Source organism: Copadichromis virginalis, linkage group LG20 (assembly GCF_057382275.1).
Source record: "Copadichromis virginalis isolate Kocher_CV1m ecotype Utaka linkage group LG20, C_Virginalis_male_GT1.1, whole genome shotgun sequence".
NCBI lineage: Eukaryota > Metazoa > Chordata > Actinopteri > Cichliformes > Cichlidae > Copadichromis > Copadichromis virginalis.
This window is the reverse complement of record NC_140637.1, coordinates 33,869,183-33,895,963: the sequence shown is the minus strand read 5'-3', so window position 1 is coordinate 33,895,963 and position 26,781 is coordinate 33,869,183. Positions and strand designations below refer to the sequence as shown.

General features: G+C 42.2%; 1 protein-coding gene across 3 annotated transcripts; it reads left to right on the top strand.

The window, feature by feature from the left end:
* Positions 1-26,781, top strand: LOC146685264 (L-rhamnose-binding lectin SML-like). Of its 3 annotated transcripts, none has more exons than XM_085444917.1 (12): positions 1-99; positions 563-595; positions 5,160-5,261; positions 7,408-7,498; positions 7,604-7,707; positions 7,797-7,841; positions 7,932-8,070; positions 8,160-8,263; positions 11,920-12,005; positions 12,129-12,263; positions 12,554-12,665; positions 25,919-26,766. In XM_085444917.1, exons 1-12 carry the CDS (start codon positions 66-68, stop codon positions 26,011-26,013), a joined length of 1,080 nt encoding a protein of 359 aa, XP_085301043.1. In that variant the 5' UTR covers positions 1-65; the 3' UTR covers positions 26,014-26,766. The 3 variants fall into 3 exon arrangements, with proteins under 3 accessions (XP_085301043.1, XP_085301044.1, XP_085301045.1); XM_085444918.1 differs by lacking the exon at positions 25,919-26,766 and adding an exon at positions 12,838-14,227; XM_085444919.1 differs by lacking the exons at positions 1-99; positions 563-595; positions 5,160-5,261; ... (6 more) ...; positions 12,129-12,263; positions 12,554-12,665 and adding exons at positions 20,494-20,677; positions 21,141-21,173; positions 22,337-22,438; ... (4 more) ...; positions 25,210-25,344; positions 25,635-25,746 and having other exon boundaries at positions 25,919-26,781.

Sequence of the window (26,781 nt, the reverse complement as noted above, 5' to 3'; positions counted from 1 at the left end):
AGTGAATCCAGCAGCTCTGTGTTTGATCCTCCATCAGCTCTTCACTGTAATCCAGATCTCCTAACATGATGCTCTGCTCCGGACTCAGCAGCACACTGTGTGAGTACAACACACTGATCATCCTTTATTTATACATGAAATCAGCTGCACATGTTCAGTCTAATCCTTTTCTAGCTTTCCACTGTGCTGTACTGTGACATGCTTTTCTTTCTGCTTTATTGGATCAGTTCATCTAACATCCTAAATACATGTTTGCATCACCTCAGCAGGACAGTTAGGCTTCACAGAGTCCTGAGAGCAATTCATGGCTGATCATTTACTTTGAAGAGTTGAAGTCAAACTGTCAACACAAATAAGTTTATTGACAAAAGTTGGAAAGATGAAGAGAATAAATGTGTCATTGAAATCTGCTGTTTAGAAAGAGTTTCCAAAGAATCCAGGTGTGAATGAAAGCAGCAGCTTTCTCCTGTTTGCTTTTCATTTCTGTTTCATGTTTTGAGGTGAATTCAACTTGATATCAAACACACAGTCTGACACTGAGCTTTCTTTCTGTCTCTTTCAGTGCTGGCAGCAACCTGTTCACTCATCACTTCAGGTAAATGCTGTTTTACTGCTTCTTATATTTCTCAGCCTTGCTGTTAACTTTATACTTCCATCATGCTAATCATTGAACCTGAGCTCTTCTTCTGCTTGTGCAACTACTGAACAACCTTCACATATCACTAGTTTTTATTTCTCTCCACCAGAGAGGTTTTTATAAAGCAAAAACAACTTTTCCAGGCTGGTGATCTTTTATATCAGAGGAGCCATGTCCTCTCCAGCTTGCGAGTTATCTAGATGCACGTTTGAGCGACAGCAAGGAGTCAAGTCCTTCCTCTGATTTGAGGTTTTCTTTTGAGAGATGCTACAGTGTCTACAGTCGTACACAGTGAAGACGTAATATTATTAACAAGATGATCGACCTCTGTTGGAGCAGCGTTCAGATAGCTGCTCTGCTCTGTGTTGGTACAGGGCATTGAAGATGATAACAGTGGGTGGATTATATTCTTAAACTTAGTTACAGCGCTTTCAGAAAGACATCTACTGTGATAAAGTCTACTCTCCACCGCTGTGTAAATGTAAATGTTATCAGGAAATGATCAGACAGCAGAGGGTTTTCAGGAAACTCTGTTACGTGTTCAGTTTCTCTGCCATATGTTAACACAAGATCTAGAGTGTGATTAAAGTGGGTTCTTTTACAGTTTGACAGAAGCCCACTGAGTCTAATATTGTCACGGCACTGAGTCTGGTGACCCCGTGTTTGTGTTTTTGGTTGAAGTTAAACTCTTTGAATTATGGTTTCCTGTTTGTATATTATTTGTAGTTCCTGGTTTCTAGGTGTCTCTTCTGTTTCTGTGCCTCCTCCATGTTCTTGATGAACGTTTAATTCTGTTCTCCGTGTGTTGTATGTGTAGTCTTATTTTTCTCTCTTCCCTGTGTCCCACATCTTGGTACTTTTGTTTCTGTGTTTCTTGTTGTCTCTGTTCCAGAGTCTGTCGTGTTTCCACGTCTCTGTCTAGTCTGCGTCTTTGTGGATGCCTCGTACTTCCTGTTTTACTTTGACAGTCTGTGTCCTATGTCAGTGTGTTCTGCTTTGCTTCCTTTATCTCTTTATTTCAGATTAGTCCCGGCTGTGCTTCCCTCCTTCTTTCCATTCCCTCGTTACTCCCTGGTGTATTTAAGCCCTGTGTTTTCCTCTGTCTGTTGTTGTCTTACACCCTCTGTGTTTCCAGCCATTTTCTAGTCACAGTTCCTGGTTTGTTTTCTCTTTTCTAGTTAAGTTTTGTATTTGAAGTGAGTTATTTGCCACTAGAGTAAAGCTGCCTCTTTTAGTTAACCCTTTTGCTTATGAGTCCTGCTTTTTGGTCCAACATGCTGCCTGCCACACAGCAAATCCATGACCTATAATGTAGTGATGGGCAGATGAAGCTTCATGAAGCTTCATTTGCTCTAGCAGGACACCTACTGGACGTAAAAATAATAGCTGGCATGAATTTGAAGAGTGTGGCATTTTGCACACAGCCTGTAAATGTCAACAACAAAAGGAGTGTGTAAAACATGTATATTGTAGTGATGCAGTATACTGTGTATATTTATACTGGCAGTATGGGAAATGATTATTTGGAAATGCTTAAAATGGAAATGATCATTTACTGTGAGGTGAGGTGTGGTTGGGGTGTGGACAGTAGTTGTGCTTTTGTAACGTTGAGGTATGGACAGCTACACACTGAGGCTTTGAGCCTCAGTCCTGCCTGTTCACATTTTATTCTGTAAAAACTAAATTTTCACTGCTTTTATGACCTTTTTAGTGGGGAGAACATAGCTAGGATTTAATGATTTAACAAATCTTTTGAATCCTTTGTCCTCCACAATGCTAAATGGCTGGGAGTCCTCAATCACCATGCTGACCAGGTCTTCATCTATTGGAGATTGTCTTTGTCTTTCCTCAGGAGAACAAAGCACAAATATAAATATCACACACGTAACTTATTACAGTTGTATAATATTGTTATATCATTTAGTAACATTACTGCATGCTATATTATCATTGCATTTGATGGCTCACCTGGTCTTGCTCCACAATCGGTGTCCCCCTTATTCTCATGCAAAGCTCTGTAGTGCCTAAGCATGGATGAGGTGTTGTTGTTATATCCCAGCTCCCTGGCACATAGCAAACACTTCACCTTGTACAAAAGTAAAGACAGCTTAACATAGGTTTTATTGCACCATCAGTGTTATGAAAATACATCTTCTGTAGAAATTTACATACCTTGTTGGGAGGAATAAGATCAAAATGTTCCCACACAGGGGAGGACATCCTCCTCTTCTTAGCTGGCTCCATTCTCTCCTGACTTTCTCTCCTCACTCTCATAAACCTCCAAACGGTCTCCAAACTCTCACTAACCGCAACTCTCCATCAAACACCTACATTTTGAATGAAGTCTGAGGGTTTATATCGCTGTCATAGCTCGCGGCAAAGTTCAAACCACTTCATGAACCAGTCACGTGGTACAGCCGGGCAGCGAGGCTTCGGACGTCATCATTTTCAGCTCCTCCCATAAATGAAGCAAGCCTCGATACGCGCATCGCGGAAACGCTCCCTCAATTACTCGACACAAGCTTCGAAGCCTCGATACATAACGTCCCATCACTACTATAATGGACCAAATGCATTGTGAGCACTAAATCAGAACCAGTTAAATGAAAACTGGAAAATGTAACATAACAAATAAAAACCCCACATGTTCTCAATAAATCAACAGGTTAACACATAAGAATGTTTTTATTTCAAAGTTTAAGTTTAAAATAAAAAAATATTTATATTCACGTGTATCATGTTGATAACAGCAATGTTATTTGTAAATAAAAATATATATATTACATCTTTTAATCATGTAAATTCCCTGCTCCTGTCATAGACGTGCACATGATGTCCAAAAAAATTACCAAGTCCAAAGTTCAAATGTTAAACGTCATATTGACGTCCAGGTTGGGTCATGGTTGGACGTCCAAATTGTAGATTAAGTTCAGATGATGGACCGGCAGACCAAATATTGAGAAGATCTTAACATCTATCCAACGTTCAATGTTTAGTGAATGTGCTTTAGCAAAAAGGAAAGTTTGAAGCCTGATCTTGAAAGTAGAGATAGTGTCTGTCTCCTGAATCCAAACTGGAAGCTGGTTCCACAGAAGAGGGGCCTGAAAACTGAAGGCTCTGCCTCCCATTCTACTTTTAAATACTCTAGGAACAACAAGTAGGCCTGCAGAGCGAGAGCGAAGTGCTCTAATAGGGTGATATGGTACTACAAGGTTATTAAGATAAGATGGGGCCTGATTATTTAAGACCTTGTATGTGAGGAGCAGGATTTTGAATTCTGGATTTAACAGGAAGCCAAAACAGGAGAAATATGCTCTCTTTCTAGTCCCTGTCAGGACTCTTGCTGCAGCATTTTGGATCAGCTGAAGGCTTTTCAGGGAGTTTTTTGGACTTCCTGATAATAATGAATTACAGTCGTCCAGCCTGGAAGTAATAAATGCATGAACTAGTTTTTCAGCGTCACTCTGAGACAGGATATTTCTAACTTTAGAGATGTTGCACAAATGGAAGAAAGCAGTCTTACATATTTGTTTAATATGTGTTATGAGCGGCTGTGTGCAGACAGGAATAGGACCCAAGGTGCAGACTCCGGAGACAGATGTGAACTCAAAACAGCTTTAATGTTAAACTCAAATATAACATAACGGGGGGAAAAATCAAAATAAACTTACACCAGAGGACTGACAGAACACACAGCTAGAAAAACAGTAGATCACGACACAGACAGAGAAACACAAGGCTTAAATACACAGAGGGAGCAATCAGGGAATGGGTAACAGGAGGGAAACACAGCTGGGGCAAATCAGGCCTAACGAGACCAGGGGAAGCGAAACCAGATACATTAACCTCAGACAAGGACCTTCAAAATAAAACAGGAAACATGACACAGTCTGAACTAAAGACACAGACTCGCAGGCACTGCAACAGAGGGAACAGAGACGTGGGACCAGGGCAGACACACTGGACACGGGGATATAGCATCTAAGGATACACAGAGACGCCAACTAGACAAGGGGATACAGCTGACAGGGGAGACAGAGCAACTAGAGAAGACAGACATAAACCATAAGACAGAACTCAAAGAAACCAAAGACTAGAAATTCTAAATAATATAATAAACTCAAAAACCCCGGGTCAACGACCCAGGCATCCTAACAATATGTGCGTTGAAGGACGTGTCCTGGTCAAAAATGACTCCAAGGTTCCTCACAGCGTTACTGGAGGCCGAGGTAATGCCATCCAGAGTAAGAATCTGCTTAGAGACCATATTTGAATAAACTTACAGCTCAATGCAGTTTCTGTGTTTCTGTAATCTTTTACTGACTTTAATCACTTAAAAAAATGCACACAGCGTGTTCCTGCCTGTTAGCAGTTAAACAGCTACGTTAGCTAACCAAATAGCCTTTTCACTACATCATCAAACCTTTTGAGAAAAAAAGACGGCCGGCCTTCTCTGTGTTACTTTTACATTTCCCTCCATTGCTTTACCCTCATATTACGTTTTTTAATATTTTGATTTCAGGCTTTATCAGAGCACAACTTCCCGTTCCTCCTGCTGTGACGGCCATATCCAGAGGAAGAGTGATCACCTTTAGCAGCCTCAGTGTTCAACGCCTGAGCTGTGGTAAGATGGAAAATAGTCTCCAAAAACCAGCAGCCTAAGCAGAGAAGCCCAGACCTCCTCCTCCCCAGCCAGCTCCTTTAGCTTGTCTGGGGGACACCAAAGCGTTACCAGGCCAGCTGAGAGTTAATAAAATTACATTTACTAAATAATAAAGTGTTTAAAACATTAATACCTAAAAAGAGATAAACGTGTGCAAGTTGCTACAGATTAGTCAATAAACAGCAGCAGCCTGGACAAAGCTGTTTCTCTAATGCTGTTAGAGAAACAGTCTAAGGCAGCTTCCTTAAGTAAAACAAACACGGAGACAGTCTTGAATCAACAATCGTCTCGAGATATTTATAGGGTTGCACATATTCCACCTTAATGTTTGTGGCATCAGACATGTTGGGAGCTTTTCTGAAGTCCACAGTTGGTTCCTTGGTTTTTGATATGTTGAGGTTACAGATTGTTCAATAACAGCTCCATGGTTGGTTTTCTTGCCCCTCAAAAAACTCACGTTTGCTCAAAGCTGCCTCACAGACTTTTTCTGCTTGTGTGTCAGGTGGGTAGTTAGCACGGAGGCTTGTGTGACATGCACTGAAGTGTGTCTCCACTGTGTCACTTTCTCGTCGCCACAGTCGTCCCACAAGTGAGACACACACACATTTCTTTAGCCGTTGTAGCAAAGAGCTCTGCCTCCCACTCACTGTGAAAACAGAACATTTTTCTGCCATGTTTTTCTGTCGGGGTAAAAACTGCATCTAGATCCTCCTTCGGGCTGCGCCTGCTTTCTTATCTCAGCGGAGAAAAATGGCAGTTTATCTTCATGATGCTGAACTTTGACCTCAGACAGGTCTGAGTGCATACACAGAAAATCAGTTTTACCATTCAAATCTCTAGTAATCCAGATGTTACTGGTTAAAAAAGTACAGCCACACATTTAAATTCAGTTTTTATTTCCATGGTAACCTGCAGTATTTTCAGAGCATGCCCTGTGGGTGACTCTCACGGCCCGTGGGCACGTGTTGCTGCCTCTGTTATACACAGTCGCTCCTTTTGCTCAGCAGGAATCAGATAGTTGACTGACAGCAGTTTCATGGCCAGGTGAGGCCTGTTTGTCACGGCCGAGCTGACTGGAGGGTTCAGATGCAGAACTCCACGTAACACCACGAAAACATGAACAAGGATTTATTCTCAAAAGCAAAAACGTCAAGATATGATTTGCAACGTACTATGAACTAACGTTGTCTTCTAAGCATATAAACCTAACATGGAACAAGGGCTTGACTGCTACTATGAATCAGCGTAATTGAAACCTTCATGGAAACAAAAACACTCTGTTCGAGAGCACAGAGGGGAGACGCTGGAAATGCACCGGGAGTCTCAGTGCGCTGTAACGGGAGGAGAGTGGATTTAGTGCCTAGGCCTGGGGGAAAGTGTCCAGGAAAACATCACCGAATTTTGCCGGGCGGAGGGCGGACACAAAGGGAGTACTAGGTCCGGGTGAGGGGCAGATTCACTCCTATTTAGTGCATGGGGATCTGCCCGGCCCGGGAGCCGTCGCCAGTCCCCTTCCAGGCCTTCCCAAAACCGCAGCACAATTAATGTCCAAGCATTCAACTTTCAATACTAAACGCTGTCAAACCTAAAATGAGGACGTGGGCCCAGATAGTGAGCTATGGGCAAAACACAGTGAGTCTCAGTCTGCACAATCACCTGTTAATTGTCTGAAACAACACTGACTAGGTGAAGCAGAACTTGTGGCGAAGAGTGAAGTGAGCGCTGGTCCATAAATGTTGACAGCTCAGTCGCCCACAGCTGAGGAGACACGCCACTGTACAGTAACTCCACCCCAAAGTGGAGACAGCAGCTCAGAGGCAAAACAGCTGTACTCACCCGGACCATGACACTGTTCCCTCAGTTCATTCAAACTTTAGCACATAAAACATCTTAGTTTGTACTTGGATGTTCACTGGAACTCTTAACATGACAAATAAATCAACCAATCAGAGAAGGTTTGATGTAAAATCCACGGTGGTGGTGTACAGAGGTCGGACTAACATTTATGGATGTGACTGCAGCTGCTGGGTCTAAAACACAAAGTGCATCAAACCTGCTTTACCACATGTCGTTTCTCCTTTTCTCTGATACTGTGTGTGTATAACAGAGAGGGGAGTGATCACTGTGCAGTCAGCTGTGTACAGATGTGCAGATACACAAACCTGCTCTCAGACTGGCACTCAGCACATCAAGAACAGGTAGTTTAAGATCTTCAATAACAAATGACTGTTTGAATAAAAACAGCAGCAGCTCTGAAACACTTTAACAAAGCTGAAAACGAGCTGCTTTCTGTGTCCCTGCAGCTGTGATGGAAGAAAAGTGTGTGACATAAATATGAACATCATCAGTGCTTCTGATCCCGGCGTCTGCACCTACCTGGACACCACCTACACCTGCGTCCCAGAGAGTCTGTTACATCTGTGATTATCAGCTAACAATCAGTCACATCTGTACATGAATCATTACAGTTTCTAATGTGATGCGTTTCTTTGTCAGTCCACAGTGTAACATGTGAAAAATCTCAGGGGAACCTTCAGTGTGGTCAGATTTATTTTTCTCATTTATTGTAACTTTAGTGGATTCATTTGATAGAACTACAAACATGGTTACAGTTCATGAACTCTTCCTCAGGTGAAGGACAGGTTATAGTCGTCTCCTGGGTGAATTATGGTCGCCGTGACAACACCACGTGCCCTGATGGACGTCCTGACTCTCAGCTCCAAAATGTTCACTGTTCGAGTCCCAGTAGTGCAGAATATGTAACTAACAGGTACAGATGCTGACTCTCTTTCCATCTTCTCTCAGATGACACGACGTACTTCAGTCCTCTGCTGACTCACCTTTGACCTGCATTCACAGGTGTAACAGGCAGAACAACTGTACTGTTGGAGCATCAAACACAGGGTTTGGAGACCCCTGTGTTGGCACCTACAAGTACCTGGAGGTGTTTTACACTTGTCAGGGTAAGAACCTGAAACCTTTAGACTACATTCATTCCTGTGCTCATAAAAAGGTCATTGCTGAAAAAGACTCAATAATCTGACATGAATATCTTGTCAGCTTATTTTTACAGATCCTGAGTGAACAAATTGAAATGATGTTTATGAAAGTCTTAAAAAACAGAATCCTGTGATTTTTATAGAATTTAATTATGGAAAAATGTAATTTAATGAAGAAATCAGTGATGCTGATCACAATATATAGATACTCCAAAACAAAATGTAAAAATCTATTAGTCTGTTTTCTCCTAAATGCTGCAGTGTTAGACCTGCTTTAAAAAATACTGCACCAGCTGATGTTTTTCCTTTGATGTGTGAAAAGTCCTCTGAGTTTTAAAAGTGCTGCAATTCAGTTTTATTTATACAGCACCAAATCCAAATAACAGATTGCCTCAAGTTGCTTTGTATAAAAAAAGTAGAGACCTTAGAATAATAGAAACAAAACAGAGAAAATCTCAACAATCATATGACTCCCTGTGATGATGTCACATGGAAAACCTCTATACACAAAGTGAAGAGGGTCCAGGCTCTCACACATGACAGGCCTGACTCTGTATGGACTTTTGGAAGACTGGGCACCATGGATTGGCTAATTCATGTGAACTGAGCTTCATCCCACATTTTATTATTCATGTGGCTTAAACTTTGTTCAGTTGTTGTTACTAACGTCTTTAGTAAGTAAGTAAAAGTTTATTTATAAAACACCTTTCAAGACAGAGATCAAAAGTGCTTCACCAAAAAATAACAGAGCATAAAAAAAAGTTATCCAAACACATGCCTAAATACTGAGTTTTTATTGGTTCTTGAAAGACACGACTGAGATCTCAGGCTCAGAGGGAGAGAGTTTCAGAGTCTGGGAACCACTGTGGTCAAAACTCGGTCTCCTTTAGTTTTCAACCTCCTGTCATGTTCAATAAGTAGCTCTTGATCACATGACCTCAGGGACCTGCTGATGGCTGTAAAGGCTCACTGATCGTCCACTAAGAGCTCTGAAAGTCAAACCAGAATCTCGAAGAATGTTTTGTTTAGACTGGTGAGCAATGAATTAGAGTGACGTAAGGTTTATATTTGTGAGGCGAATAGTCTTTCATTGTTACATTGTCAACAATTCATATCATAACATATCAAATTTATTTGTATACCACATTTAAAGACCAAAGTGCTTTCCAGTAAAACCATAATACAGATCAAATCAAAATATAAGAATATACACACACACACACACACACACACACACACACACACACACACACACACACACACACACATGTGTATATTTGTTTCTCTACAGTTTTTTCTTGTTTTTAACTGATTGTGAAGCACTTTGGTCAACTCTGTTGTTCTTAAATGTGCCATACAAATAAATTTTGAATTTGAATTTTTTTTCATAAGCTTATCAAGTAAGCTAATGAAAATGACATCGTAAATAAAAAATGTCTCTGTTTTATTCGCTGATGTTTCCTGAACATCGACAGAATGTGGAGAACAGAACATCTGTTGTGTTTACCAACTGAAGATAAGGCAGAGATACCGCTTTATACCACAAGATGGTGCAGTAAATCAGTGTAACAGTTCTTTAATAACAATCTGAAGTTGAGAGATGAACACATTTTGCAATAAAAGTACATTAAAAGGGAGAGTTTATAAAGTCCTCCGACCAAATTAAAGACACATACAAGTAAAAATCAAACAGACAGAATTAGGGCTGTTCGATATAACGATATATATCGGATGACGATGTAAAAACGTCGATCGTTTCATTTTACGCTGTCGTTTGTTTCCTGGTTACGGTTTACGGCAATATTTGTTCATGGTTTGATGGTCACTGTAGTGGCTATATTCATTTCTTAAAGTTCTCTCTTTCTCTTATATTTAATATCACCACACTACGGACGGACAAGCGCCTGTTTTTATGCGTTGTCATTAGCAACAACGACGGTAACAGCACCGTGTGTCCGCTTGTTCCACATAAACCTTTCACAATAAAGCTCAAGATCCTGTTGAGACTTTTCAAAATAAACTGAATCACGTGAAAGATGCAGATTATTTACGGATGAGAATTAAAAAAGAGCCGCCAGGTGCTAAAAAATAAACCTTAGACTCAAACGTTAGAACAGGCTTCTCCCCGCAGCACGCCGTGTAATAAACACAAAGAAAACGGCGCCGTTACAACTTGTGTCTAAAAATCTATCGTTTCATGCATCGGTTAAAACACTCGACTCCAGTTACACGACGCCCAGCTGGAAACACTTCAGGCAAGTCGAGCTGCCCGAGATTCACAGAATTTACAGAAAATGTTACATTTATGTGATTTATATCGTTATCGGACGATAGATGTTTTATATCGGGATATGAGATTTTGGTCATATCACACAGCCCTAGACAGAATTAAAAGAAAAAGGTTAAATGCAAAACAGAAAATGACAGGAGCTCCGATCAACACAATATTAAAATTAGGTAGTCAGAAAAAAGAGACTAGATAAGCACAAAGACACAGGTTATATCATGTCAAATCATCCAAGCCTTCTGCTTGGATGATTTAAAAATATATTTAATTAGAAAATTTATGCGTATTTAATTGAAAATACACATGAATTTGAATGTCTTTCCCAAAATACAGTTTGAGAAACAACAATGTTTTTTGTTTTTGTAATACTTGTATATATTTTACAAAAACATAAAAATATGTAAAACTTGTTACATTTGCTCATTTCAGCATGAAAGATTTATCAACATAGTCAGGACACACCTTATTCATTTATTTTTTTATTTTCATGACTATTTACATTGTAGATTCTCACTGAAGGGATCAAAACTATGAATGAACATGTAGAATTATAACTCAAAATATGTTTCATATTTTAGATTCTTGGTAACAGCCACCCTTTGCTTTGATTTCTGCTTTGCACACTCTTGGCCTTGTCTCCATGAGCTCCATGAGGTCGTCTCCTGAAATGGTTTTCCAACAGTCTTGAAGGAGTTCCCAGAGATGCTGAGCGCTTGTTGGTCCTTTGCCTTCACTCTGCGGTGTGCAAAGCAAAAATGTGCTTGTATTTGCTAATTAAATGTGAAAACACTGAAGCATTCCTACAAAGTCCTATATTTGAGCACACACTAATAAAATCCCTTCTGTGACCATCACTGCAAACAGCCAGCTGATCTACACAGCAACAGGGATCCTTGAATATCAGATGAACACAAGAACAGAAGCCTCAGTGGAGACGAAAACTAGAGGCAGAAAGGAGGGAAGTTACCCAACTATCAGAACTGCAGAGAAGTGTGATGGGACGCCTAACAAGTACAACAAGCTGTACAAACCTGAGGCCTTAGAAAGACCCAGGCAGTGTCGTACTGATGTAGTTAGTCAGTTACATAATTAACCAGCCGTTAATATGAAAGTCATTGTTCAAGCTCAGCTTCTTCTAACATGAGATGATCGACTGCTTTGCTTTGGCGTGTACTCAACTGACAGTTTATTAGGAACACATGAAAAATAATGAAACAGATGTCTGTTATGAAATTCTTCATCTTCTGTTCTGAAGTTTATGGGGAGAAATTACTTTCTTTTGAGGAACCATTAATCTGTTCACCGACCTTTTAACTTTACAATCATGCTGCAGCTCCTTCCTGCCCTGCTGGTTGGACTTGGTTTGGAGGTCGCTGTTTCCTCTTTAACAGCAGCATGAAGACCTGGACTGATGCTGAGGTACATCAGAAATAACAGCAGCTGTCGCTGCATCACTGATGATATAAAGACTTTCTGTCTTTGACTGATTTTAAATGCATTCTCACACTTTTCATCTTCTGTGCACCTCATCTTCCTCCTCAGAGTTCCTGTCAGACACTCGGTGGAAATCTGGCCTCATTCCACAGCACAGCTGAGCACACCTTCATCAGAGAGCTCATTTACACAGCAGCAGGGTCGTATCCGACAGCTTGGGTTGGAGGCAACGACAGAGAGAATGTAAGTGTTTCACAGATAAAGAGGATGAGCTGCAGCTGTTTCTGATATTTCATATGTTTCTCTTCATATTCATCAGTTTGATTCAAAGGTCAACATGTGACAGACTGATTAATCAGGACTTTGTTCCTGGAGACAGATGTTGCTGTTGACTTGACTTTTCTTTTCATTTTTTACCTGCACAAACAAAATGAACCTTCGTTGTGTTCGAGTGGTGTAAGAGGTCTCATGTCTGCACTCTCAGCATAGATGCATCAAAGTACATCAGAACAAACTGAACTTTATTCTTCCAGGAAACTGTGTGGAAGTGGAGTGATGGTTCCCAGTTTGACTTCACAAACTGGGGTGATAGACAACCTGACAACTATGGAGGAGGAGAAGATTGTATGGAGATAAACGTTAATGGTACAAACTGAAAGTGGGCCTGTTGATGAAATGTGTTTGGTTTTTATATTGACTGAAGTCATGTGATCTTAGGTCTTTATAAGAACTGTGTTTGTTCTTTTTACATTAGAGAAGAAGAAAACATTTACAGCACAGACCTCTGATTTTATTTCTTTGTTTTGATTCTTTACAGAACTAGATTTTGTCAACGACTCAGGATGTAACTCACAGAGAGGGTTTGTTTGTGTCAGAGGTCCATAACTGCTCCTTCGTGTCCTGACACGTCTGACATGATGATGTCACAGCCTCACTGCTGATGTCACTTCCAGCAGGATGTCAAGCCTCGATGACATCACTGCTGGATTCTGTTGATAATGATTTCATATCACAATAAACAGGAAAATAAATTCAATAAATTTAAAGGAACTGAAATGTTGACCTGAAAGTGAGTCATTCATGCTTCAAATCATCATCTGATCATTTTAATAAACCTCAAAATGCTTTCTGTCTCCCTGCAGCTGTGATGGAAAAACCTGTGTGACATAAATACACAATCAGTACTTCTGATCCTGGGATCTCATCACCTGATGCTGATAACGCAGTTATGTTTAAATCTGAAGAAAAGAATAAGCTTAATCGTATTTGTGTAAAATTATATATTTATCTTTTTTTGCAACTTTACCAGCTTTACTTATAAAGCACTTTAACACAAAACCAGAGATCACAAAGTGCTGCACATATACAAACAACAACAACAAATGAAATGATTAAATAAAATAATACAACATGTTAAAAAAGTCATATTGAGTCAGCCCCTTACAAGAGCAAATAAATGTGTCTTAAGAAGAGTTTTAAACTCAGAAAGAGAAGAGGCCTGTCTTACATGCACGCTCACGTCTGCATCTACTGACTGAAACCAGCCCACTGAGGAACAATGGGCTGGGGGGTCAGTTCCTTAATCTTAATTATGCAAATTCTCATGACCACTGATCAATAACCATGAGTCCCATTCACAGAGAGCTGAGGAATGGCTGCAATCACAGCATGTAAGATGGTGACAGATGTAAATGGCCTCCTTGACTCCGCCCTCAAACCAGCGTTCCTCCCTGTCCAGGATGTGAACATCATAGCCAGTGGTGTAATGTGATTATTTTGTCCCAGTTAAAAGACGCGCTGCAGCAGTTTGCACCACCTGCAGACATCTAAAGGATGCATCACTAACCCCACAGTAAAGTGCGTTACAGTAATCCAGCCTAGATGTAACAAAGGCAGGATTACAGTCTCAAAAAGCTGCTTTGATAAGATGGGCTTTATTTTGGCTGTCACAGATGAAAGAAGCTTGATGTCAGGTTTATATAGTGGATTGTCATTTATGCTTAGAAATATCTTCTCATATATGCTCAGAGTTTTATAATCAATGTCATGTTGGTCATGCACACCCACACCCTGGGGGCATGGGAGAGGTCGTACCCCCCCCACACACACACACTTACACAACGCACAGGCAAGGTACTCTGTGTGTGTATGTATACGTGATATGTTAATGAACCTATGTATATTCATGTAACCTCAATAAAAGAGCCGTGTTACGGGGGAGCGGACGAGAGTCTGACGGAGGTCAAGTGGGTGGAACAACACTTCCAGGCAGGCCTCCCTCATGCATGAGTAACACAAAGAACTTTCCCTACTTGTGTCTTGCTTTTGCTGTGTAGTAAATTGTCTTGAACGTTGCAGCGAGTGGGTTTAAGCTACAAACCACTTGATCTTACAAAAGCAGTGACCTAAACTTTCCCAAATGAACAAACATTAACAGAATGTGACGTCATGCTCACATGTACTGTACTGGTCATCATAAATGGGGCTGTAATACCACTTTGTACCACAGGATGGGGGAAAAATTCATGGAACCTTTATTAAACCATTAAAAATTAAAAGGTAAAAAAAAGCCTGTAACTACACTCAACAAAAATATAAACGCAACACCTTTGTTACTGCTCCCATTCCCCATGGGATGGACGTAGAGACCTAAAATTCATTCCAGATACACAATATAACCATCCCTCCCAAACAGTGGTCACAAATCAGTCCAAATGTGTGGTAGTGGGCACATCTGCTATATTGAGATAATCCATCCCACCTCACAGGTGTGCCACATCAGGATGCTGATCTGACATCATGAGTAGTGCACAGGTGTACCTCAGACTGCCCACAACAAAAGGCCACCCTGGAATGTGCAGTTTTTTGCGCTATTGGGGGTCTGGGGACCCAGAACCGGTCAGTATCTGGTGTGACCACCATTTGCCTCATGCAGTGCAACACATCGTCGCATGGAGTCTATCAGATTGTCAATTGTGGCCTGTGGAATGTTGGTCCACTCCACTTCAATGGCTGTGCGAGGTTGTTGGATAGTCGTGGGAACTGGTACACGCTGTCGTATACGCCGGTCAAGCACATCCCGAACATGCTCAATGGGTGACATGTCCGGTGAGTATGCTGGCCATGCAAGAACTGGGACATTCTCAGCTGCCATCTGCCCTGAACAATGTGAACCATGATTCATCCGTGAAGCGCACACCTCTCCAACGTGCCAGACGCCATCGAATGTGAGCATTTGCCCACACAAGTCTGTTACGGCGACGAGCTGGAGTCAGGTCAAAAAACTGCACATTCCAGGGTGGCCTTTTGTTGTGGGCAGTCTGAGGTACACCTGTGCACTACTCATGATGTCAGATCAGCATCCTGATGTGGCACACCTGTGAGGTGGGATGGATTATCTCAATATAGCAGATGTGCCCACTACCACACATTTGGACTGATTTGTGACCACTGTTTGGGAGGGATGGTTATATTGTGTATCTGGAATGAATTTTAGGTCTCTACGTCCATCCCATGGGGAATGGGAGCAGTAACAAAGGTGTTGCCTTTATATTTTTGTTGAGTGTATGTTTTTGCTGTAATCACAGATGCGACAAATAAGAACAATAAATACAGGACAGGGGTGGGGGGTGGGGGGTTATATACACAAATACAACCAATAAAATTACAGTTACTGTGAAGCACAGGATACATGACTGAAGATCTGTGTGTGTGTGTGTGTGTGTGTGTGTGTGTGTGTGTGTGTGTGTGTGTGTGTGTGTGTGTGTGTGCGATTTCTTTTATTAAAGTTATTAAAGTGTATTTTAGTTTTTTTATGATGTGTAGCGAGCCAGACGCTCAGCGTCCTTTTCTTCCTTTAACGTATTTTTCTGTTTTATTTCAGTGAACGGAGGACGTGCCAGTGGCCCTGGGACCTCAGGTGGTGGGTCGCTTTCACACTTTCTTTTGTACAGCACCGGGTGGGCTGCAGTGATTTTCTTTTTGTGTGATTTTCTTTTGGGTCCACGGCTGCTGGTAAGTCCAAGTTCCAACATTGTTTTATTGTACTTCTAGGGCACTGTCAACATTTTGTTCTCCTAATATTTTATTCTTTATTTCTTTTACTATAAATAAAACTGTTTTAATATTGGAGCCAACCTGCCTCAGTGTGCATCCTTGAATCTGTGCGGCCTCTTTTTATCTATTTTTCTTAAACATATATTTCCTGGGGGTGGAATTCCCCTAGGTGGCGTTGTCATTTTATTATTTCTTTTAGAACCCCGCCGACCACTTGGTCACACACATTTGAACTGTTGTCACCTTGCTGCACTGTAAATAAACGCACTGTCTCTATTTCTAAGCTCTGCGCCTGAGTCCACTCTCTAACAGATGTTTTTCCAACGAGCTGATTTCATTACAGCTTTTGACCCATGGACTGAAACACTTTCTCCTTTGTGAGTTAGAACAAAGATTTTCAATGCAAATCAGAATATTTTCCATACAAATCAGAATATTTTCCATACAAATGTGTTCCCAGCTGTACTCCTGCCGCACCCTGTCTATTACGTCAACTGGCAATGGGTTTGCATGTAGATCACAGGATTTATTCAAACACTGCACGACAAAAAAAGGAGTCTTGGAAAAAGCTGCACAGGAAATGCACTCATTTAGAAGATCATCATTTAACCAGGAAAAATAATCCCTCCAAGTGACTTTGTGGGTCCTGAATAATCAGGCCCCATCTTATCCTAATGACCTTACAGTGCCGTACGACAAATATAGCTCTTCGCTCTCAGACTGCTGGTTTACATGTGATTGCTCCATACAATGGGAAGCAGAGCCTTCAGCTTTCAATTCAGTTGAGTTTGAATACATTTTATTTATACAGCGCCAAATCACAACAGCAGTCGTCTCAAGGCAATTTATATTGTAAAGTAGATCCTATGGTAAAAAGAGAAAATCCCAAGAATCATATGACCCCCTATGAGCAAGCACATTGGCGACAGTGGGAAGGAAAAACTCCATTTTAACAGGAAGAAACCTCTGGCAGAGCCAGGCTCAGGGAGGGGCGGGGCCATCTGCTGCGACCGGTTGGGGTGAGAGAAGGAAGACAGGATAAAGACATGCTGTGGAAGAGAGACAGAGGTTAATAACAGATATGATTCAATGCAGAGAGGTCTGTTATCACATAGTGAGTGAGAAAGGTGTGTAGGTGGTTGTGGGTGTGTGTATGTTCAGACCATGAGTTTAACGTGGGTCAGATGTCAGGAGGCAGAGTTCAGGAGTCTGACAGCTGTGGGGAAGAAGCTGTTCCGGTACCTGGTGGTCTTAGTCCGGAGGCTCCTGTAGCGCTTCCCAGAGGGCAGGAGGGTGAAGAGTCCATGTGATGGGTGACTGGGGTCTTTGATGATTTTCCCAGCCCTTTTCAGATACCACTTCCTGTAGATGTCTTTTATGGCAGGAAGCCAACAGAACCACATCATCTGCAAAAATCAGAGATGAGATTCTGAGGCCACCAAAGTGAAAGCCCTCCGCCACTTGGCTGCGCCTAGAAATCCTGTCCATAAAAATTATGAACAGAACCGGAGACAAAGGGCAGCCCTGGCAGAGCCCATCACCCACCAGGAACGAGTCCGACTTATTGCTGGCAATGCGAACCAAGCTCTTGCAACGGTTGTATAGGGATCGAATGGCCCGTAGCAATGGGCCAGACACCCCATATTCCCGCAACACCTCCCACAGGACACCCCGAGGGACACGGTCGAATGCCTTCTCCAAGTCCACAATACACATGTAGACTGGTTGGGCAAACTCCCATGCACCCTCAAGTATCCTCGAGAGGATAAAGAGCTGGTCCAGTGTTCCGCGACCAGGACGAAAACCGCATTGTTCCTCCTGCATCCGAGGTTCGACTAACGGACGAACTCCCCTTTCCAGCACCCTGGCATAGACTTTTCCAGGGAGGCTGAGGAGTGTGATCCCCCTGTAGTTGGAACACACCCTCCGGTCCCCCTTCTTAAAGATGGGGACCACCACCCCGGTCTGCCAGTCCACAGGTACTGCCCCTGATCTCCACGCAACATTGCAGAGGCGTGTCAACCAGGACAGCCCTACAACGTCCAGAGCCTTCAGGAACTCGGGGCGGACCTCATCAACACGAGGGGCTCTGCCACCAAGGAGTTGTTTAACTGCCTCAGTGACCTCGCCCCCGGAAATTGGCGGGTCATTCCCCTCATCCCCAGACTCTGCTTCCTCCTCGGAAGACGTGTCAGTGGGATTAAGGAGGTCCTCGAAGTATTCCTTCCACCGCCTGACAATTTTCTCAGTCGACGTCAGCAGCGCTCCGCCAGCACTATACACAGTGCAGGTAGAGCACCGCTTTCCCCTTCTGAGACGTCTGACGGTTTGCCAGAATCTCTTCGAGGCAGTCCGAAAGTCTTTTTCCATGGCCTCTCCGAACTCCTCCCACACCCGAGTTTTTGCTTCAGCCACTGCCCGAGCCGCATTCCGCTTGGCCTGTCGATACCTGTCAGCTGCCTCCGGAGTCCCACAGGCTAACCAAGCCCGATAGGACTCCTTCTTCAGCCTAGTGGCTCCCTTCACCTCTGGTGTCCACCATTTGGTTCGGGGATTACCACCACGGCAGGCACCAACCACCTTGCGGCCGCAGCTCAATGCAGCAGCTTCGGCAATGGAGACGCTGAACATGGTCCATTCGGACTCAATGTCCCCAGTCTCCCTCGGAATGCTGTTGAAGCTCTGCCGGAGGTGTGCGTTGAAGATCTCGCGGACTGGGGCCTCTGCTAGACGTTCCCAGCACACCCTCACTACGCGTTTAGGTGCACCAGGTCTGTCCAGCGTCCTCCCCCGCCACCTGATCCAACTCACCACCAGGTGGTGATCAGTTGACAGCTCAGCCCCTCTCTTTACCCGAGTGTCCAGAACATATGATCGCAGGTCTGGTGATACGATTACAAAATCGATCATCGACCTACGGCCTAGAGCGTCCTGGTGCCACGTGCACTTATGGACACTCTTATGTTCGAACAGGGTGTTCGTTATGGCCAAACTGTGATTAGCACAGAAGTCCAATAACAAAACACCGCTCGGGTTCAGATCAGGGAGGCCGTTCCTCCCAATCACGCCCCTCCAGGTCTTGCTGTCGTTACCCACGTAACGTCGTTACCCCATTTTACTATTCATCACTGATTTTTAAGAAAATAAGAACAAACTTGAGTCTGTAGCCAGGATGACAAACAGAGCTCCAAACATTCCTTTAATCTCAGCTATTAACGAATTCATGAATTTCTTCACAAATAAAATCTTAACTATTAGAGTGAAAAAAATACTGATACCAATACTGATGACCATGAACTTTTACTACAGAGATCAGAGCATGCAGTAGGTATTAAAGTTTCTGCACCGCAGTGACTTCAGTGATGTCTGTCTAACAGACTCCAATTTGCCTTCTTCACATTCTCAGGTTAATAATGGAGTTCCTCAGGGTTCCACGCTGGGACCAGTTCTGTTTATATTTTAAATGCTTCTTCAAGGTATCGTTACAAGGCATCGCATACTTCTTGGGTATGCAGATCAACCTAGCTCTTTGTAGCCAATTAAATTGCAGGAATGTCTTTAAGACAACACTGAGTCAGGAGTCAGAACAGACTCTACCTGCTGAGGAGACTGAGATCTTTTGGAGTGCAGGGGGAACTCCTGAAGACCTTTTTAGACTCTCTGGTGCTGTCGGCCATCTTCTATGTTGTTGTTTGTGGGAACAGCAGCTTATCTACAGCTGAGAGGAAGCGGGTGGATAAGCTCTGTCCCAGGATGTTCCTCGACCCAGTTCAGGTAGTAGGAGACAGAAGAACTCTTAGACTATGTCTCCCTCTCCATGCATGAAGCAGATTAACTGAAAAGCCTTCAGTTAATCCAAAATGCTGTATTTCTCCTGTATTGGCTTCCCTTCATTGGCTTCCTGTTAAATCCAGAATTGAATGTAAAATCCTGCTCCTCACATACAAGGTCTTAAATAATCAGGCCCCATCTTATCTTAATGACCTTGTGGTACCATATCACCCTATTAGAGCACTTTGCTCTCGCTCTGCAGGCCTACTTGTTGTTCCTGGAGTGTTTGGTCCCAACTATATGCTTTAGCAAAAAGGAAAGTTAAAAGTAGAGATAGTGTACAATGGTGCAGCTGCCATACAATGGCATGTTGTGTTGTTCAGGAACTTTCAACAGTTCTTCACACAGTCACAGTCAATGGAAACCTCTCTTTAAACACTTACAATATAATACTGTTGACTCAGCATCACAAACACTGTCTCGTTTGTGGTCTCTGACCAGAGAGACATGTGGAGATGTTCCATGTAAATATGAAAATTTTCCATACAAATATATTCCTGCTGTGTTCCTGCTGCACCCTGTTTTACATGTTGTTTATTCACATCCTGGTTTTTTCTTTTTCTCATACTTTTTCCATTCCAAACATCCAACATCCTGCACGTGAGAAGGAGGATACTCTGCTTTTCCATTGGCTGTGCTTTGCATGTACATCACAGGTGTTACTGAAACAGAGTGAATCCAGCAGCTCTGTGTTTGATCCTCCATCAGCTCTTCACTGTAATCCAGATCTCCTAACATGATGCTCTGCTCCGGACTCAGCAGCACACTGTGTGAGTACAACACACTGATCATCCTTTATTTATACATGAAATCAGCTGCACATGTTCAGTCTAATCCTTTTCTAGCTTTCCACTGTGCTGTACTGTGACATGCTTTTCTTTCTGCTTTATTGGATCAGTTCATCTAACATCCTAAATACATGTTTGCATCACCTCAGCAGGACAGTTAGGCTTCACAGAGTCCTGAGAGCAATTCATGGCTGATCATTTACTTTGAAGAGTTGAAGTCAAACTGTCAACACAAATAAGTTTATTGACAAAAGTTGGAAAGATGAAGAGAATAAATGTGTCATTGAAATCTGCTGTTTAGAAAGAGTTTCCAAAGAATCCAGGTGTGAATGAAAGCAGCAGCTTTCTCCTGTTTGCTTTTCATTTCTGTTTCATGTTTTGAGGTGAATTCAACTTGATATCAAACACACAGTCTGACACTGAGCTTTCTTTCTGTCTCTTTCAGTGCTGGCAGCAACCTGTTCACTCATCACTTCAGGTAAATGCTGTTTTACTGCTTCTTATATTCTGGTCACAAAGAGCCTTTCTGTGAACTTTCTCATTATTAGAGCTCACCTCTTCTTCTTCTGTCTGTAACTACTAAATATTGTATTTGTGTGATCTAAAATCTAAACTCTATCCTTCACACACACCTTTTTAAAATCTTATTTCTGTTCCCAGTGAAAATGAAATGAACCCTGTCTGGTGGCTGCTGGGCGGGGGGGGGGGGGGGGGGGGGGGGTTCTGGATGTTGTGGGGCTCCTTGTTGACATGTGAGGAAATCAGGGATAGAGGCTTTGGATTGCAATCCTTTAAATCAATTTTGATTTAAAGCAGACCTTCTCAAAGTGTGGGGTCCGCCCCCTAGGAGGGGGCACAGAGCCATTGCAGGGGGGTATGAAAAGGGGGGGGGATACAAAACGCTTGGACACTGCTAGCACGGGGCGGCCACAGAAACGCAAAGCAGGAGATGAAGCGTCGCTGAATAAGTTTCCAAACCAACTTCATTCTGAGCCAAAGACTAGAAAATATGGTGAAGCAAATCTGCCCTTTGGCTTCACCTGCACAGGTGCTGAGGTCGGTCTCCCTGCAGAACTGGTTTCCCTGCGTCGGGAGCAGCGCTGGGCTCTTCAAATCACGGACAAACAGGATCCCACATTCTTGATCTTTAGTTCACAAACACTTGTTGTAATGACTAACTGCTCCTGACATGTTGGAGATGTTTGCTCTTTATACAGTAAAGTTACAGCAGGATACAAATAACATCAGGCTGATCCTGCCACGATTTGTTCCTCGGTTCAAATCACTGACTAACAGGATCCCACAGCTGTTTATGTTTTTGAACCCATTTTGCTCAGAGAGACATTTTTTGACAAATGTATTGATGCAATGTTGAATATAGATATATAATAACATGATAGATATTATGTCTCTGCACTCTTTACAAACTGTGATCTTTGTTGTCCACCCTGGAGCTAAATCAGCCAGCAGCTTCAGCAGACAGAGGTTACTGTAAGCTTCGCTGACACTAACCGTGTTTCACATCCATCAGGGAAAACTAAAGTAAGATGAGGGACCAGCTGTAGCTTCACCTTCAGCAAGAAAATGATCAACACATTCCCCATTAATTTATCAGAAATGTACAATTTATTTTTATTTCAGGCTTTATCAGAGCTCAAGTTTCCGTTCCTCCTCCTGTGACCCCCATATCCACAGGGAGAGTGGTCACCTCTAACGGCCTCAGTGTTCATCGCCTGAGCTGTGGTAAGATGGAAAATAGTGTCCAAGAATTCACTGCAGATCAAATTCAGACTCTCAGGCTAAATTCAACAAACTTAACAAGTATTGGATGAACTGTTTATAGTTTACAGCCTTTTTATGCACAGCTGCTTCTTTTCAGTTTAAATTGTATTTTCCTGATCAACAAACCAACAGTGCATTTATTCTTTAAAAAAAGCTCTGAGGATGTTGGACTGTGTATAAAAGTTCAGAAACATTTGATGTAGATTAGAAACAAAAACACTGACTTAAAGTTTCCTCCTTGATCAGAGTTAATGTAATATCCACTGTGGTGGTGTACAGAGGTACAATCCTCATTATTTATGGATCTGCAGCATCTGAGTCTGAAACTGAAGCCTGAAACCTGGATTATTGCATGTTGTGTTGAGTTGTTCCTTTTCTCTCATACTGTGTCTGTATAACAGTGGGTGGAATGATCATTGTGAGGTCAGCTGAGTACAGATGTGGAGGTGAAGTAACCTGCTCTCACGGTGACGCTGTGAACAACGTGAGGAACAGGTGAGCACTGTGGGATGGTAGAAGTGAGCCTTTGATTCAAAAGAAGAAACAAACTAAAACCTGTTGAACAGCTTTACTCAAACTAACAGGAAGTAAATGATTACCTGAAAGTAACTTGTTTCATATCTTTGAGCTGAAAACCAGCTGTTTCTGTCTCCCTGCAGCTGTGATGGAAAAACCGAGTGTGACATACAGTCAAACATTACTTATGATCCTGGAGTCTGCAAATACCTGGAGACCACCTACGACTGCTTGCCACGTAACGACTCTGTTAAACCTGTGATTAGAAATGACTGATGAACCCAATCTGTACATGAATGATTACAGTTTCTATGGGATCTGTGTCTGTTTCAGGCCAAAGTGTAATATGTGAAGGATCTCAGGCAAACCTTCAGTGTGGTGAGAACACAGCTTCTATGTCTTTGTACGTTTCCTGCAGTAAAAATATGTTTAGCTTTAGAAATTTGGCGCAGTTGATGGAAGCGACTTTTTAACACAGTGGACACCTGTTGATCCAGTTTGAAGGAAGTATCCATGAAAACTCCAAGATTCCTAACAGCATCAGTGAGGCGGTTAGCAACAGGCCCCAGTGTGCCAGTCAGTTGTCCCAGAAGCATATTTCTATCAAAAACAATAATTCCGTCTTCTTTTCATTTAAGGTAAGAGAGTCACATAGTAACCAGTCTTTGACATCCCCACAGAGGATGTAGTGAAGATGAAACATCCCCAGTCAAGTGGAGGTAGATTTGAATATCATCAGCACAGCAATGAAAAGAGACATTATGTTTTTCAAAAATGGAGCCCAGGGGCAGCATGTACAGAGAGAACAACACAGGACCCAGCACCGAGCCCTGGGGCACACCACAGCGAACAGGGGCAGAAGAAGAGGAATGTTTACCCACTGTGACAGAGAAGGACTTCTCTGAAAGATATGATTTAAACCATGAAAGAACATTTCCTGTAAGGCCAACTACATGTTCTAACCTTGCCAAAAGAATATCATGATCGACCATGTCAAAGGTGACGTCAGATCTAATAGAAGTAAGACCGCAGAGCGCCCAGAGTCAGCGATTAGAAGGAGGTCGTTGCAAACTCCTAGTAGGGCAGTTTGGGTGCTGTGACGCGGTTTAAATCCAGACTGGAATTCATCACTGATACTGTTTATCTCTAAATGTGTCTGTAGTTGCTGAAGCACTATTCAATTCAAATCAAATTTTATTTATACAGCACATATTCAAACAACAATAGTGTTTCACAGTCAGTAAAAGCAGGAGACAATTAAAAGACACAATAAAACAGGACAACAAACAATAGGTAACAACACAACAAGCTAGAACAGCCAACTGGTTAGAACCAAAAGCCAATGTAAAAAGATAAGTTTTAAGACGTGATAGACTCGGCAGTACGAACATGAACAGGGAGGTTATTCCAGAGTCTGGGTGCCACGGTTGCAAGTGCCCGGTCTCCTCTCGACTTCATTCGAGACCCAGGTTGTGCTAGGAGCCTGTTTTCTCTAAAATGTGCTTTAAGTAATTTAAAGGAGGTTTGTGATTGTTGGAGCCTGTTCTCCTCAGGCAGGTCATTCCACAGTCAAAGGCCCTGATGGTAAAAGCACACTCACTGTTAGACTTAAACCTCGACCTTAAACAGGACCCACCGGAGGATCATGGGGGTCAACATTCACGCTCTGCAGCTTTAAAGACCCAGATGTGATCAGTAGAAGTTAAAAGTGAAACATGCAAAATCACACAAACATGTGAATCTCTCTGTCCCGCTGTGGAGGCATCTGCTGTAAAATTAGAACATTAACTAAAGTAAATTATTATTAAACATTAATTACACTCAGTGTCACACTAAAGATTCACTGCTGCAGTGAGTCAGTTACAAAATTAACACATAAATAAATGTGTGTTTCTTATTAAATCTTTTCTAAGCTGAAGTTCATGGTGAAGTTTCAGAAGTTATTTTTTCTTTTGAGGAATTTTTAATTTGATTATTGACCTTTTAACTTTGTGTTCATGCTGCAGCTCCTTCCTGCCCTGCTGGTTGGACTTGGTTTGGAGGTCGCTGTTTCATCTTTAAAAGCAGCTTGAAGACCTGGACTGATGCTGAGGTACATCAGGAAATAACAGCAGCTGTCGCTGCATCACTGATGATATAAAGACTTTCTGTCTTTGACTGATTTTAAATGCATTCTCACACTTTTCATCTTCTGTGCACCTCATCTTCCTCCTCAGTGTTCCTGTCAGACACTCGGTGGAAATCTGGCCTCATACCACAGCACAGCTGAGTACACCTTCATCAGAGAGCTCACTCGCACAGCAGCAGGGTCGTATCTGACAGCTTGGGTTGGAGGCAACGACAGAGAGACTGTAAGTGTTTCACAGATAAAGAGGATGAGCTGCAGCTGTTTCTGATATTTCATATGTTTCTCTTCATATTCATCAGTTTGATTCAAAGGTCAACATGTGACAGACTGATTAATCAGGACTTTGTTCCTGGAGACAGATGTTGCTGTTGACTTGACTTTTCTTTTCATTTTTTACCTGCACAAACAAAATGAACCTTCGTTGTGTTCGAGTGGTGTAAGAGGTCTCATGTCTGCACTCTCAGCATAGATGCATCAAAGTACATCAGAACAAACTGAACTTTATTCTTCCAGGAAACTGTGTGGAAGTGGAGTGATGGTTCCCAGTTTGACTTCAAAAACTGGGGTAATGGACAACCAAACAACTCTGGAGGAGGAGAAGATTGTATGGAGATAAACCGTGAAGGTACAAACTGAAAGTGGGCCTGTTGATGAAATGTGTTTGGTTTTTATATTGACTGAAGTCATGTGATCTTAGGTCTTTATAAGAACTGTGTTTGTTCTTTTTACATTAGAGAAGAAGAAAACATTTACAGCACAGACCTCTGATTTTATTTCTTTGTTTTGATTCTTTACAGGAGGAGATTATGTCAACGACAAAGGATGTAACTCACAGAGAGGGTTTGTTTGTGTCAGAGACACAAACTGCTCCTTCGTGTCCTCACACGTCTGACATGATGATGTCACAGCCTCACTGCTGATGTCACTTCCAGCAGGATGTCAAGCCTCGATGACATCACTGCTGGATTCTGTTGATAAATATGATTTCATATCACAATAAACAGGAAAATAAATTCAATAAAATTTAAAGGAACTGAAATGTTGACCTGAAAGTGAGTCATTCATGCTTCAAATCATCATCTGATCATTTTAATAAACCTCAAAATGCTTTCTGTCTCCCTGCAGCTGTGATGGAAAAACCTGTGTGACATAAATACACCATCAGTACTTCTGATGCTGACAACTTAACTTTAAATCTAAAGAAAAGCAAATATCGCAGTGAATTGATGCAACGTTTGCAGTGAGCCAGTTTTTTGTGTGTCTGAATTATTAATAGCCTTTGATATCATTGTTATTCATAGTTCCTGTCTCTGTGCCTCCTCTGTGCTGTGTCATGCTATGTTCTCGTGTCTGTTCGTCCCCAGTTCAAAAAGCGCAGCAGGTTCCACTTCAGCACTTTAACTGCTGTTTGCACTTGTGGGAACTGTGAGAACATAACTCCCCTCAGACGTGTCAAAGCAAAAGTAACGAGTCTGTTTTGAACATGTAAGCAGTAGAAAGTGCAGAAATGTGTGTACAAATGTGGGGAGTAAAAGTACACTGACAAAGTATTTGTATTTCATTACTTCCTTCTGGATCAGAGATGTCAAAGTCATCTTACATGGTGGGCCACATACAGCTTTGATCGACCAGTGAAAGTCGTCTTTGTGTCAGTTAAACA

What these genes read in the sequence shown, in the direction of transcription:
- LOC146685264 (XM_085444917.1), top strand. Translation starts at nt 66, where the DNA reads ATGATGCTCTGCTCCGGACTCAGCAGCACACTGT. An exon ending in TGTTCAACGCCTGAGCTGTG is followed by an intron (nt 5,262 to 7,407) that starts GTAAGATGGAAA and finishes TGTGTATAACAG; the next exon opens with AGAGGGGAGTGATCACTGTG. An exon ending in TATGGAGATAAACGTTAATG is followed by an intron (nt 12,666 to 25,918) that starts GTACAAACTGAA and finishes GATTCTTTACAG; the next exon opens with GAGGAGATTATGTCAACGAC.